This window comes from Stylophora pistillata, chromosome 8, assembly GCF_964205215.1.
Source record: "Stylophora pistillata chromosome 8, jaStyPist1.2, whole genome shotgun sequence".
Classification (NCBI taxonomy): domain Eukaryota; kingdom Metazoa; phylum Cnidaria; class Anthozoa; order Scleractinia; family Pocilloporidae; genus Stylophora; species Stylophora pistillata.
The window spans coordinates 15,968,574-15,983,573 of NC_142526.1; the positions used below are offsets into that span (position 1 = coordinate 15,968,574).

Here is a 15,000-nt window from a genome sequence, read left to right on the forward strand (position 1 = left end):
TGCAGTTGGTGTTGTTAGCGTGTTTATGACTGCTGTCACAGTAAGTTTGAATTGACATGCTGTTGTGTGTTTTTTCTTTAATTCGTATATTTTTCAAGTGTTTTCAAATCTTGATTGTAATTTTTGTGTCCTAAGGATCATAATTTTGAACAAAAGAGAATTTTATGCATAGATGTGTATACTTCCCAAACATGTTTTGAATATTGATTATTTGAAAATTATGATAACCATAGCAAGCCTACTTGCTGGATATTCTGGAAGGGAGGACAATGTTTATTTCCCCAGAAAAGCTTTCTCAACATTAAATACCAGTAATCATCCTCTTAAGACTCTCAGTATATTAACTTATGATAAGCTCCTGAAGTGACCTACCATATCTCCATGATTTGTATCTGACTTTCTGTGTTTCCAATATGATGTGATTTTTAGGTAAAAACAGTGGAGGTTATTGGAAGGAGATCATTACTGCTTGTAGGATTTGGAGGAATGTTTGTATTTTATGCTGTGATGACAATATCCTTTCGTTATGAGGTATAAAGTAGTTCACTGTTCGTGACCTTTTGCCATACTAAATTGTGTTACCTATAGTGATGACTTAGTGATTGAATAATATTTAAGATGCTTTTTTTATAATTTTTTTTTTTTTGTTTTACAGAGTTTGTCAGAAATGAACTATGTTTCTGTGGTAGCCTTGTTGTTGCTTGTAGTATTTTTCCAAGTTGGTCCAGGTATGCAACATGATTAAAATAATAAATATTTCGTGTTTCTGCATCTACAAAATGGATATTGATATTAACATAGGATGATAACTTATTATCATAAATGATACATCACCAAGGATGGGTTATATTTGATGTTTACACAAAAGAGTTTCGTGTAATCATTACCATTCATTACGTATAACCGTTAAATCAATAGAGAGATTTAACACTGACTTTTTGTGAAAGGGCAAATGTCAGCTTACCCTTTCAAGTTTCACATGAATTAGCATGAACCTTGCTATGTTGGATGACTTGCAAGGAATTGAGTTTTGGTGCCCTTTTTCCAGCAGTTAACTTCTGCTCTGTGAGAGAAAAAGTGAAGAAAGTCATACTGGCCTAAAAGTAGAGAGATCTAGAAAAACTTACCCTCTTTGAGTAGCATTTGTGAATCAGTAACTTTGTTTTACTGCTGAACCTCTAGTGCTTTTGTTAAGTTAAGAATCAACATTATGTCGAAGTTTGTAGTCTCAGAGCTTGATTGGTTATTTTTATTGAGTATTTTGTTGACGAATACCATCTTTTAGGGGCAATTCCCTGGTTTATAACAGCGGAGCTGTTCACTCAAGGCTCCAGAGCTGCAGCTGTTAGTATAGCAGGTACTGCCAATTGGCTTTCAAACTTTGTGGTTGGACTCATGTTTCCATCAATGCAGGTACAGTGGCAATTATTTTTATTATCGGTCCCTATCAGACTGCCATATTTATTCAACCCCGTCTTTTGAGACCAATTTTTTTTTTACATATTTAGGATGCATTGTATCCGTACACCTTCCTTGTGTTTATGGCACTAGTGGCATTCTCCTTTGCTTTCACCTTACTTCTCGTTCCGGAGACTAAAGGAAGGACTATTGAGGAAATATCAAGACTCTTTAAGCATGAGGATGACGAGGGTATGTATCATTGCAACAGCTAGGAAAACTTAGTATGGCTGAAGGTAGTAAATAGGGTGTAAAACACTAATTTACACACTGATGAACACAATGATTAACAGGCTCTACCCTTTCACTCTCAATATCTCTCATTAGTAATTCTCCTTACTGTCTGCCATACAATTCTTATGATGTTAGTTTGGAGAATTTGATATTGGATCCACTAATCATACCCGAATTGATATTTTTCTTTATTCTCATCACTTGTCTGCTTGCTATTGTGTTGATTTTGTAAGGAGAAATTTTGTCTTGGTCACTCATGGGAGTTAAAGGACTAAAGTTTGGTCAGTTCATCCCTCTTGTTATGTTCTTCGCTTTTAGATGGACAGTTGTCTTTGTAATGACAAAATACTTGATAAGTATTGTAAATCGATCTCTTTCTTTTTTCTATTATCTTTTTCTTCGTTGTTTTTTGTCTTTTTGTTAACTCAATCAGGTGATTGTCATTATAACGGGACGGGAGCCTAATGTGATGGATCTCATACAACGCTCAAATTTCAAACACTTGTTTTAAACTAAAAGAGTAGTTGAAAGAATGATGTGAAAAAAAAGCGTGCTTGTTGATAGCTGTATTTTATTAATGCTGGAAATTTTATATTATGTAACCTTGCAGGAAATACTTGAAGTTTATGACGCTGAAGTGATAGCAGAGAATTGATGTGCACAACCTTTAAATGTATAATGCTTACAATGATTATGGTTGATGCACAAGTACAATAAATAATCATGTCAGAGTTATTAAAATTATTCGTAAGATAGGTTGGGGAATTTCTAGTTAATTTATTTATTTATTTTATTTATTTGAGGATTTGTACCAAGTACTGGAGCAGAAACAATAGGACATAGGTCCCCTGCGAGGTTTAAGCTCCAACAAACCCACCCATCCCACCCAAGGGAAGGACATCCATCACACAGTAATCTCGTGCGTGGGAAATTAACGTCTCCTACCCCTAACCCTGCAGCATACGGGACCTCCATTTATTCGTCCCTATTCGAGAAGACTAGAATATCTAACCATTTCTTGATGTTGTAGAAAGGTAGCATATTCTTCTCAATTATTTTAAGACCTTGAGTGTTGGTCCGGCCGGGGCTCGAATATATCTTATTAGGCGTTTTGTTGTGTGGTATCGCTGAGTATTTTTATGAGTTGTGCCGTATTTTGACGAGCCCGTAGGGCGAGTCAAAATACAAATAACGAGTAAAAATACTCAGCGATACTACACAACAAAACGTCTAATAAGTTATTTATTATCCAACACGCCAAACTGTTATTTCAGTGCGGGCGAATTTCGCCGATATTTATTTACGGGGAGTGCGTGACAGAAGTATGCGGAACGGAATTGGCGGGTTGTCGTGTTGCTGCTTCTTTTTTCTTCAATAAATGAAGAAATTTCCAGGTCGTCTAGCTGTTTTTCTTCGTTCGATTCATCTAATAAACTTGGATGTATATTTGCCAGCCATTCTGACTCTTCGTCGTCAGAAATATGATTCAAATTGTCCGCCATTTTTTTTTCGTAACTATAATTCAATTCTTTGCTTGCGCGAGGCGAGAAAACCTGTTTCACCGGTGTCACAGTGATATGTGTACCCCCGTGATATGTGTATTCCCGCACACATATCACTAGTGATATGTGTACCCCCGCACACATATCACTAGTGATATGTGTACCCCCGGTAGGGATACACAAAACACTGAAGCTTCGTACCCGGGCCTCCAAAGCCTTCAAGGAAAACATGGCGGTTACGAGGGACAGATTTTGTGGGTTTATATTTTAAAGTTTCAACCGATCCGACAACTAAAAAGTGTGTTTACGCAATAAGTTTTTTTTGGTAAATTAAAGGTCTAGAACTCGACCGTGTGTGGAAACTATTTCGTGTTCACGTTCCGTAGTTTACATCAATCTCTCAGTATACATCAAATCCTTTTTAATTCATCTTTAGAAGGGGCTTCTATATATTGTTGTTGTTGTATTTTGTTTTGAAATCTGTACGGCTCTGGACAACCAAGTCCTTATCAAGTCAACCGAAGTCTGGGTTGTCCAGTATTTTCCAGTATGGACCACCTGGATGTTTTTCTAATTCCGAGCAGTGTATGTTGTGTCTAGTAAGTCCTCGCAAAAACAACGAAACAGGCCAACCAATTTGAACTACATGCGAAAGATCAGATATTTTTATTGATAAATCAACGTAAGTAAATAAATAAAAAATGATTGTTAAATGATAGTATTAATCTACTGTGAAGGTGTAGTCTGATCGTCCGGGTGAGTGTAGTCCTGAGAAGGACTGTTGTCGGTGGTAGTGACTGACGTTTCGACAACCTGTGCGGAAGTCATCATCAGAGTCAAGTGAATGATTGTTGTCAGTAGAATGTTCTTATTCCAGACTGGACTACAGTCACCCGGACGATCAGACTACACCTTCACATGTTACCCCCGGGTTCAAACCATTTACTGCAGTATTAATCTACTATTAAAGGTGATTTCCACTCCATGATAAGCAATATCTGCTTGCAATGTTTCAGTCTTCCGTCAAATGTATAGGTACTATCCAAAATAAAAATTTCAGAGTAAACTTTTTTTCTACGTTATAAATGTCGCACATTCTTGTGAAACAGCACTGAAACTACAAAAAACTTAACATTGTTCCAAAGCACAATAATGCTTATTAATTTGTGAACATAACAAGCCACCTGTAAATCAAGGGCAAACTCTAAGACTGCATGTGTTACAAGTGTAACCTATCAGTCAATGCAAAAAAATATCATCAAACTCCAAGAAGGGGGAGTACCCGCTGGAAATAAGCATTTATGGACAATTTTTAAATTATTTTTAAATAATTTTTTAAATATAGACTAGTGAGCAGCGTAGTTGTAGTTGTAAAACTGTTTTTATTTTCCGACGCGTTTCGTCTAACCATCGTAGACTTCTTCAGGGAGTTACGAGTATAACTAAACGCCTGTATTTATAAGCCAAAGCTACGGGGGCCGATGACCATAGAGGCTTGGCATTACACGTTTTAAATTTTTACAACTTCGCTTGTTCCTGTTCGTAAGTCCTGCCAAGCCTCGAGATACTATATTTTTATTTGGAGTGAAAATCGTGTTGATGTCATAGGCACTTTAACATTATATAGAATCAAGGTTTTTTGTTCTAGAATGAATTGGATTTCTCTGGTCATATTGCTTTTTGTTAGACAAATAGAGACGATTTTCTCGTTGAAAATTGACGCTCTGAGAGCGTTTACTCGGACTTAGTATCGCAATATCACCCGTGTGTTATGGGGAGAAGGCGGCTGACATTCAGACTACATTCTTGGTGAAAAAGCGTTCACCTATCATGGAGATCTAGCCTAGTAAGATGTATAAATCGCGCGTCACCCGCTTATAAAATAGCAAATCACGCATCAGGTTGTGATGTCCGGTCCCCCGTCACGCAGATAATTTGGGTTCAATCACGCATCACGCTGCAAATTTTGGGGCCATCACAAGTCGCGCAAAAACCCTTTGCCACCCTCATAGAAAATGTGGTCTATTGCTTTTGTAAAGAAAACTTGAATGTTTCTTTTTCCTATGGGTCTACCGGTGCAATAAACGCAAGTAGGATCTCAGTTAAAGTTCAACCCCCTGACACTTTCTTTCTTTCGGTCTTTGCGATCAATCAGCCCTTTTGTTGATTTTAATTAAAGATTGATAAAGTCACGTAGCAGCTGCAAGTGCGTGGCGCCGGATAAATCCGCTCACACCATCTCAGATTTGTCAGCATGGTCACCTGTTGTTGACAATTCCACTTTCACTCTTTGTTTCTGTTGTTTTGATTTTGTTTTCCATACAGTCCACGAACCTCGTTTCCTCCTGAAGCAACACATTACGAGCAGACACAAAGCGACTAATACAATGCAGCTTAATATAACTATGAGAATTGTGATAAATCCCATTTTCTCTTCTGCTTTTGTTTCCTTCACTATAATATCGTTTTTTACCGTTGTTTCAAGAGTGAATATAAGATATCCAGCTGTGTTGTTTTTGGCTGATGTTGGTCGCGCCATCACTTTGACCTCTATGGTGTTTTGCTCCATGGTTGTAGAGGACTCCATCGTCAGATCTGCCAAAATGCTCTCGTTAGGTTTTAGAACGACTTCATCTGGACTCACATGGCAGGTAAGAGAACCTGGACATGACACCTAACACGAATGCATATGAAACACGTAAGTTATATCTACTCTACAGATGAAACTGGAATTCAAAGTGGGAAAAACTGGGAAAGAGGGAATGTTTATTTGTTAATGGACCTGTCATTCTGGTAATTGAAATAACCCAGATGCTGTCCCATTCCCATCAGGCCCGGTGCAAAATAAACGTATGAACGTGCTGGTGCATTTCGTGAGTATTGGGCAGGAGTGACGTTTTCAAAATTTCGAGACTTCTCTATCCTACAAAAGAGGCATTCTGCGTTTCAGGATATTCCGTTATTCTGCGTCATAAGATATTCCGCTATACCGCCATTCCGCCAACCCACAGTTCTTCCATTCCATCATTTTATTGAATAACTCAAGGGCTTGCTCGTTTCGCAAATTTAGCGGCCTTTTTTAGCATAAACGGTAAAATGCTCCCTCAAAGAAAAATTTTTCCCTTAAGTTTAATGATGCACCGATCACACCTATTAAGATGTTTCTGCAATGAAAACTTATTAGTTTTAAATCGCGCGGAATTCCGAAATGAATGTTAGATGTTTATCACTTTCTGCTGTCTAAAGTAGTTTCACGATAAGACCTGAAAACATGATTTGCTAGTGGCTGTAAGCCAGAGATCACAAAAGGAGAGAACTCAATTGTGTATCAAGTGCAAATGTCGAACTACTAAGATACTCCGAAAAATAATAAGTAGTACCGGAAATCATCGCGTCAAAAAATGGGCGAAGATCGGAATTCTAAAGTTACATTCACTCACTCACTCATCTCAACAACACATGTAGCTTCTCAGTAGAGGAGACAGAAACCACAAAAATATGTGAGATAAATGTACCAAATTGTGGTACATTTTGTGTATATGTGATAATGATAATGAACTTAACCTGTTATTCCTTCCATCCAGGGTGTTACGGAGCCCATCAAGAAAATTTTGAATAGCCACAACGTTAAGTTGCTCAAAAACCTTTTCAGACTTTGGGGCATATTTTTTCCAAACCTAAGGATCCTGTTGCGAAAGAACAACGAACCGACGCTATTTATACTATTCCGTGCAATGACTGTCATCACGAATATATCGGACATGTTTGAAACAACATCAGAAACGATCTGCTGGGTCAATAACTTGTAATTTTCCCGGTTACATTGATTAAATCTTTAAACCAGAGTAGCATCAAACCCTGTCTGAACTTGACCTTCATTAATGAACAAATATTTAGTAAGCTTGATACAGGGATGGAGATATTTGGTAGCTTACTAACCTTTAAAGTGAATTGTTGTTGTCGGCCGACGTTAATGATAGTAAAAATTACGCTGACTATGGCTCCTTTGCCCATCACCACCTCACCACTCGGCACCAGGCTCCTGAGTGCAGGAATGACTTGAACTTTTTTACTGAAAAGTTTTATCCTCTTGCTACTCCAATTTGGTAGTGCACTAACCTCTATATCCTCCTCTGAGGGGCGATTTTGTTTTGTGGTCATGATGAGCTTTAATACCTTTGTCTCATTGTTGCTTAGGTTGACTGGATTTGGTACAAACCACAATTGGACGTTATTGGAGCGAGAAGCCTAAAACACAATGGTACAAAATGTGTAAAGGGCCATAATTCAACTTTCAAATTTTTGATCGGCGAAATGAAATGGCATCATAAGAGGGTGCATTTTGTTTTCCAAATAGTTTAAGTGCCTTAGGCTGACTTACGTTGCAATTGCACTGTGAAGCTTATACATACTTTTATATATAGCTAATAGAAAGGCAAAATAAGATAATTCTAAAAATAATATTTTGTGGAGTGGCGATTAACTTCGTTAGCCTCATGAAATAGGCTTAAAAAGAAAAAACAGGCATAGTTAAGTGATATCTAGAGACAAATGAGCCGCAGGCAGACGGATCATGATTGAAGTGAGCACTGGGTAAAACTTACCATTTATCGGATACTCGGGCGTTGATCAACAGGTCGAACTACTTGAAACTCATTTTGTTAGAAGCATGCAACTAAGGTGATAAATTCTGTACTCGGGATTTCATTGATCTAACTACTCACAGTTAAATTGAATGTTCCAGCTTGGCCATGATTTTTAACTTGAAACAAGAGCTCTTCTTCATCCTCATAGTGGATTATAAGGTAGGGAATATGATCCAAATCAGCTGTAACATTCCATCTAAGAGATATTTTTGGTGTTTGTGCTTTAACAATTACGTCCATCTCCAGTAAACGTATGTCTGTAGCGTTGATATCAGCCGCAAGAGGTATAGCGTCCACTACAAGGTTTGTCTTCCTAGACCCAGTCTTTTTGCTTCCTATGAGGACAACTTTACATCGCACAACTTCCTTATGATCCATATTAATGTTAATCGGAGTGACGTAACCAATACAATACTCACTATTCGATACTTGCAAAGAGAATGAGTTTTTGGTTCCTAAATTTGTAATGTTAAATTCAAATTTAGATTTGATTCCAACGAGGACGTTCAGTTCGGTGAATTTGATGTTGGGTTTGATGTTTATGATTGGTGTCACTGCGCTTAATACACAGACAGCTGTGTTACCGTTCTGGTCTACCGCGAATATGCTTGCTGTAGGATGGCAACATGTCGATGTATAGACACCTGACACTGATGTGTTGAACATTCCCTTCTCAAAGGGACCAACTGTTATTAAAATAAAAAAGACAGATTTAATTATGAAAAAGGGATTCTTTCCATGATATGTTAAGTGACTAATTTAATGTGACTGTGATTCTGAATTGAAACAAACGAGCAAAAATGCTTTTTTCACAAGGCCAACCGTGCAACCCAAAAAATCACCAAATTTTTCCGACTTCATGTTTGTGTCGGTCGTGATTACCAGACATCGCCCATGAGATCAGACCTTAGGTAGAGTTTCACCAAGCGTAAGAGTTGAGTTTTGACACTTGTATTTAAAAATACAGCATTAAACTCTTAAGATCGTATTTCTTAGTTTGAATAATATTTTAACACTCATCCGGGGGTAATTGAATAAGGCAGACCGAGCAAACGTATTATACTCACTGCCGGAATAATCGTCATGCAATTTCACTCGACGTCTGTTGTCGCGAGACAGAGAGATTCTTCTCCTCAGAACCAGACATTTAATATGTTATAATTATCCCGCGCCCTCTTCTTCTTGAATTCTCCGCCATTCAAATTTTATATAGAGCTTACAATATCAGCAAATGTTTAGGGTTACTTAACTAATGAAAGTACTGGATACTCTTCTCTTAGAACTTCAGTTCTACTAATTACGAACAGGCTGTCTTCAGGTAAAACACAAAACGCGTTAAACTTATATTTACCATCCAGTCGTCCAAGCTCAGGATACTTAGAAGTAACTGTTAGTAGTTCTTTTCCGGGGCTAAATACATTAAAAGATGAATTCCACGTGATTATTGAACAATTAGAAAGATGGTACACGGAATCACATGTGGCTATTTGACTGCCGGCGACTTCGCATTTTGGTTGGAAAATGTTTTCCTACAAAGAAAGCAGAGCAAGAAAAGTTCGGTCAGGTATCAAATGTTGCAAAAGACGGAATCCGAGTGAAGTTCATGGTCAAGGAATGCTATTATTAATGCGTTTTCAATAACTCTTTGCGTATGAACCACGAGCGCAATCAAAGCCTAAAATGTGCACAAGCCGGTAATTTTCATCTGACTTGTGCTCGACTAGTCAATACTCACGATCTCTTTAACATTGACGTAAAACACCATGTAGTTGGATGGGCTATCGCTTGACGCCGATAATGCGTATACAGTAACTGTAGTTGTCTCTCCCGTGGTAGCATCAGCTGGCGCCTTCAATATTAGTGAAAACTCAGCGGTATCGTTCTCAGCGACAAAGCAGTCACGAGGTTCTACTGTCTGAGTAAATCCCAAGTCGTCCATTGCTTTCAGGGTAAAATTTTCTGAGTTTCCCAGATTTATTATTTTTAATGGTATTTTGGTGGTAACGCCAGGATTAATTCTTGTTGAGCTGTTTAATGTTCGATAGTTAAAGTCCATTCTCACTGCTTCTATTTTGATTTCGGTAGGTTTTATTCTTCGTAATGAAAAACCTTCCATTGTCTTTCCAATCAGCTGAAAGCGAAATCGTTTAAAGGAAGGAGTAAAAAGGACATGAAGTGAATCGCTATGGATTTCTTGTCCTTTTTTTATTGTAAACGACTCCATTACTGTGCCAGTTGAGTTTATGAGTGACAATGAATTAACTTCTTCGATCAGTTCTGGTTTGGTGAAAGCCAAGGTTAGTAGCAACGTTTGTCCTGTGAAACCAGAATAAATGTCATTAGTGCTTGCCATTTGAGCTCGAGTCTTTTTACCGTTCTCCATAAAGTTGCTCTTTCTCTGGATACACTGTTTTGACTTGGGATAACTTGCAGTAGGCTATAAGAATGAGAAATAGGCAAGCAAAAGCTGATGCCGGTTCATGTTGACCTTCGAATGTCTGTCACGTTACCATCTGGTTATGCTTTTATGACATTGATACATCAAAGGGAAGGTATCTTAAGATTCTCTTAAATGATGAAGTTAGAAAAGAAAACCAAATGTGAAATGCATTATGGGGAAGAGGTTCCTCAAATAATCGTAATTAAAAAAACTGGTTCTATAGCAGCTTATCTCGTTTCAGGAGAGAATATCTAGTTACCTTTAACTGGGCTTCCCAAAAGTTGTTTCCTCTCCCCTCTCTCCAGATTTTCAATGGACGACAGCTGGTAGGTAAAGTCCAAAACACTCCGTCCAGTAACCTGCAGACTATAGGGTCCAGTGCATCGCACACGAATCATTAGTTGACCACCCTGGAAGTTTGTGACTTCAGTCACATGAATATGATCAAACTGACTGTATATGGCCGTTTGCAAGGGCTTGTCGTCTGAAAAGAGCAAATGAACAGTCGAACAATGGTACTGACAATGATATTCAAATTAGGGAATTAATTGTGGTAGATATTTGCCGAACCGCGAATCGTTGAGGTAAATATCTACTACTTTCACCGACACTTACTTTTAGATGAAGAGTAAGACAGTTTCAAACGAAACATCATTATCAAAATAATTGACAACTTTGAAGTCAAGGATATAAACAAGCATAGCGCTGATCAAGTGACCAATCCTTACGCATTACCATGTAACTCTAATTTTTACCAGTTGGATTAAACAGTGTAATTCCAGGATCGCCTTCTGCAGAAAGCACTATTAGTACATCTTCAAGGGTATTATCCACGTCAATCATAAAGGGCGTATCTTTCTCGTCTTGCTTAGATTCGCTGCTCACGCATAGCAGAATAACCTGAAAAATGTGTATCAGTGAATTACGTAACTTGCTTAAATATTTTAATTTCGTTGTGAAACAAGATCCTTAGGACGACATGAAAGCAAGGAAAGAACAACAAAACGTTGATACAAAAGAATAAGCCATTGCTGTTTGGTTACCTCTGCTAGATCACTGTTTTCAGTAGCGTAACTTTTTGAGCCAATGATGTCCACAAGAACGGAAACCTTATTCTTTTTTGTCTTTAAAACCTGGCCTCCAGTAGCTGCAGCCAAACCACGGAACAGATCTTGTGATCCTAGCCTTGGTTCCTCCCTTGTTGATCTACGCCATCGACTGAATCTGCAACGCCCACTCAATATGAAGTTAATTTTCACTCTCTTTTGTTTTGCTAATATAAGAACTACCTGAGCCAGTTCAAAGTCTTTCACGTCTGCGTCAGAGAAGTAATGGATGACCGAGTCTTGAACGCTTTGAAGAAGCGCTTTATACAATCCAGTCATTCCTTGTTCTGGACAGTCACCTCCTTTGTTGGCTTCGAGAGAGTCGACGGCTTGAATGACTTCATTTGCGTCACTTGTGGCCGTCACTGGGCCCACACCTGTGAAAATAACGAACAAGACTCGCTGCATCTCAACCAACACCTTAGATTGTGTAGCCCTACCTATTATGTGATTCATACATTTTCCAAAACGCCACCCTTGGATTTTCTTTGTTGTTCCCACCAAAGTCTCCAGCCAGGAGTGCTCTCTCAAACATGCCTTAAAATGTTGTAGAACGCCTAACAGGGTATGATCACTGTAACTCTTAGTTATGCCGGTTACGGTTGCTCGGCAAGCCAATTCAAATTTTCAGCCATCGTTATCTCTAGTCTAGGAATCATTCTGTAAGAATATCCAGTTTAACTGCAGTGCTTTTACTTACGTGGATCGTTGAATGGTACAAGAATGTACATAAAAGCTGTGTTGCCCACAAGATTCTTTGTCTCCTTTACAAAATTTTTGGATAACTTTTTCACAGACTTGATTTCCTCTGCAAGGAACGATATTGAAAGGAATTATTAGCTGTTGATGTTGAGTCAAGCAACTTCCACTTTCTCTCTTGGCTGTAGATGAAACTGATTTCCCCTCCGGAGTCTGAGTCTTTCTTGTAAACCAAAGTGATTTTTTTTGCTAATGTATTTTTCTTTTCTGTTTCATTTTTTTTAATGTGTAATTTACTAGTCTCTCGACCTGAAAAACTGAGCTTAGCAACCCAGTGAGCCTGTTTCCGAACAACTGGGACGATACTACCACGCCCCGTAGATGGGAATCTGCTCCTCTGAAAACCTCCCTGCCTGTTGTTCCCATGTATATGTGATAGGTGATATGTGATATGTAGACTTTATTTCAAGAGGGTAGCACGTGACAGTAGTTAAACTGATGATCCTGTGGCCCTCTACATATGTACCCACCCATCCCAGCCCAGGAGAGGACATCCATCACACAGTAATCTCGTGCGTGGGAAATTAACGTCTCCTACCCCTAACCCTGGAGGAGACGGGACCTCCATTTATTCGTCCCTATCTGAGAAGACTAGAATATCTAACCATTTCTTGATGTTATAGAGAGGCAGCATATTCTTCTTAATTATTCTTCTCAATTATACTCCTACATCAGTGAGCAGAGGCATCGTGAAAGCAAAGTGTCCCGGGCTTGAACTCGGACTTGTGGGTCCGAAGCTCAGCCTGAGCCATTTACTCATGACCCATTTACAGTCATACCCTACACAGGGTAGGAAGGACGAGAGGCCTGGCACAGGTGACCCACAAGTGCCTTGCGGTCACTCACTCAGTTTTCTCTCGGTTTTCTCACGCCAAAACACTTGGTTGCGCTCTTATGTAGGCTCCCATCAGGTTTGGATTCCTATTAATTTTAACTTTAACACTTGTAGAGCTACAAAGAACTGATTCATTAGCCCTACCTCCCATACTTCCAGTATCGTCTATAACAAGCGCTAATGTCCTTACGGCTTGCAAATTTAGAAAACGAGCAAAGATTTTATCGCCCACAGTAGCACGAAGATTTTCAAAAAACTGTTTAGTGGCTTCTACAGCGTATTCAGCGGCCACATCATGGAGTCTGAGGAAAAATAAATGATTTTGGAGCACAATAATTAGTTCATGAGAACAATTTTAATCGACCTTACAAATGATAAAGTGAAATCCATTCGCGTTCATTAAAATATTGGTTTTCTTCAATCCAGGGTGATGTTAAGATTGAAGAGGAATTCATTTAGCACCGTTGGATTGGCTTATTTGTAGCATAATTGACCTTTTAAGCTGTCTTGTTTTTTGATAAAACAGCGATTGTTCAAACTAAACCGTTAGGTTGTCTAGAATATAAATGTTATGGGATTTCCATGAGAAAGACAGATAGGCCCCAATGTTGATATTATTTGTTGCTTACAACCGTCTCCTTTTGTTGTTTATTGAAAATGTTGTAAGCCTGATGTCGGTGAAAAGACAGGATCGATTAAAAAAAGAAAAAAAACAAAACAAATTAAACAATCTTTCGTCTGTCGGAGTTATACTGAGTGTTGAAATATTCTGCAGTGTGAGTTTCTTACGAAGCGAATTTTTCAGCAAACGTCTTTCTAGTCAATTGCTGTTTGATGTTGTAAGATCTTTTAAAACTCGGATATCTCTTTTTCGTTTTATAGTTTGACGCCGTGCAGAGATGTTTGTTCATTTCGTTGATGACCAAAATTTACCGCGAAATTTACAAATTCATCCAATACAAGCTAATTTTCGCAGCTGGTATTAAAGTCAAGACTTGTATTTGAGCTGAAATCCAAGAGAACACTCAAAAGATTTCAACAAACAGTTTCGTTAATTTGTCTCACCAAACCTAGAAAATTTGACAAAGTAGTTTTAAAACTAATGCTATCGATCTATCGATGTGGTTCATTTGAACCCCATCGTTATTGTAAACTGTAAACTAAGTTCAAATGTAAATACAGCGAAACCTATTATAGAGGCATTTTGTCCGCGACTGCCCATTAGAAATTTAACTTTGAAGCTTTAAGAATTTCCTTTTGCGGACAGGACCGATACGTTGATTTCTTACGAAAATTTTTTTATACAATTCTAACCTTTTAAAAGTGAAAAAAACATGCTGTCTTTGGGTTTAATGGGTAGAAATATTGTCACAATGCGAAAATGAACTCAATATCAATATGCCCATATGCCAAGAAGAGCTTTCGCTGACACCTTTTGCTTGGTTTCGAATAAGGTTTTCTTTCTTCAGGGGAAAAGGAAAAAAACGTTAAAGAAAAAAGAAATGCGACAAGCTATTTTAATATTCGCAGATGCGGGATGTTCGTTTTAAATTATTCATATGTTCTTCGTTTGAATTCAATTTTCATTCAATGCTTAGGAGATGATTGCTGACCAAAGGCTAATTTTATGATTCTTAAATGCTTTTGATTTTAGCCCATTGGCTTTCTGTTTGTAAATAAGTCATAATGCAAAATTGCATTTAAGAAAAGTTCCCGAAATCTGGATCAAGTGAGTTATGTTTGTGGAAGGAAAATACGGATTTGTGCATTCATTGTATAATTGTGCGCTTCTCATTTATTTTACGCTAAAATGATAGGAAAACAAAAATTGATTTACTCTTTTTAGAAAATAGCAGCACTCCTTTCTCTTACTTGTGGTGAGGCGACAACTTTCTTGACGCAGACTCTTTATTTATTCCTCCCGTCAGTGTTCCTTTTTCGCGGCTACTGTCTACAAGACCGCCGTGGCTGCATTTGCTGACGTTTGTCGGTCTTGAAATGTCTTGACCTTCGTAGTATC

At 38.2% G+C, this 15,000-nt stretch overlaps 2 protein-coding genes across 2 annotated transcripts in view; one reads left to right on the forward strand and one right to left on the reverse strand.

The window, feature by feature from the left end:
• The window catches only part of LOC111321499 (solute carrier family 2, facilitated glucose transporter member 3), a gene marked incomplete in the record, with an annotated part of 18,608 nt that extends 15,067 nt beyond the window's left edge, over positions 1 to 3,541 (forward strand). The window contains 6 exon segments of the mRNA XM_088732005.1: positions 1 to 40; positions 430 to 531; positions 656 to 728; positions 1,286 to 1,413; positions 1,509 to 1,650; positions 2,303 to 3,541. Of these exon segments, the coding sequence (XP_088588131.1) occupies positions 1 to 40; positions 430 to 531; positions 656 to 728; positions 1,286 to 1,413; positions 1,509 to 1,650; positions 2,303 to 2,313 (496 nt within the window).
• Positions 3,542 to 3,845: 304 nt separating this feature from the next.
• LOC111321553 (von Willebrand factor A domain-containing protein 7-like) overlaps positions 3,846 to 15,000 on the reverse strand; it is a 12,013-nt gene continuing 858 nt past the window's right edge. Inside the window, exons 1-11 of the mRNA XM_022924469.2 lie at positions 14,853 to 15,000; positions 13,125 to 13,282; positions 12,087 to 12,194; positions 11,324 to 11,763; positions 11,036 to 11,180; positions 10,540 to 10,764; positions 9,576 to 10,156; positions 9,192 to 9,369; positions 7,919 to 8,526; positions 7,134 to 7,442; positions 3,846 to 5,868 (exon numbers count right to left, since the gene is read on the reverse strand). The exon at positions 14,853 to 15,000 is cut by the window's right edge and continues 858 nt beyond it. Coding sequence (XP_022780204.2) covers positions 5,425 to 5,868; positions 7,134 to 7,442; positions 7,919 to 8,526; positions 9,192 to 9,369; positions 9,576 to 10,156; positions 10,540 to 10,764; positions 11,036 to 11,180; positions 11,324 to 11,763; positions 12,087 to 12,194; positions 13,125 to 13,282; positions 14,853 to 15,000 — 3,344 coding nt within the window. The 3' untranslated portion in view covers positions 3,846 to 5,424. The remainder of the gene's footprint in view (positions 5,869 to 7,133; positions 7,443 to 7,918; positions 8,527 to 9,191; positions 9,370 to 9,575; positions 10,157 to 10,539; positions 10,765 to 11,035; positions 11,181 to 11,323; positions 11,764 to 12,086; positions 12,195 to 13,124; positions 13,283 to 14,852) is intronic.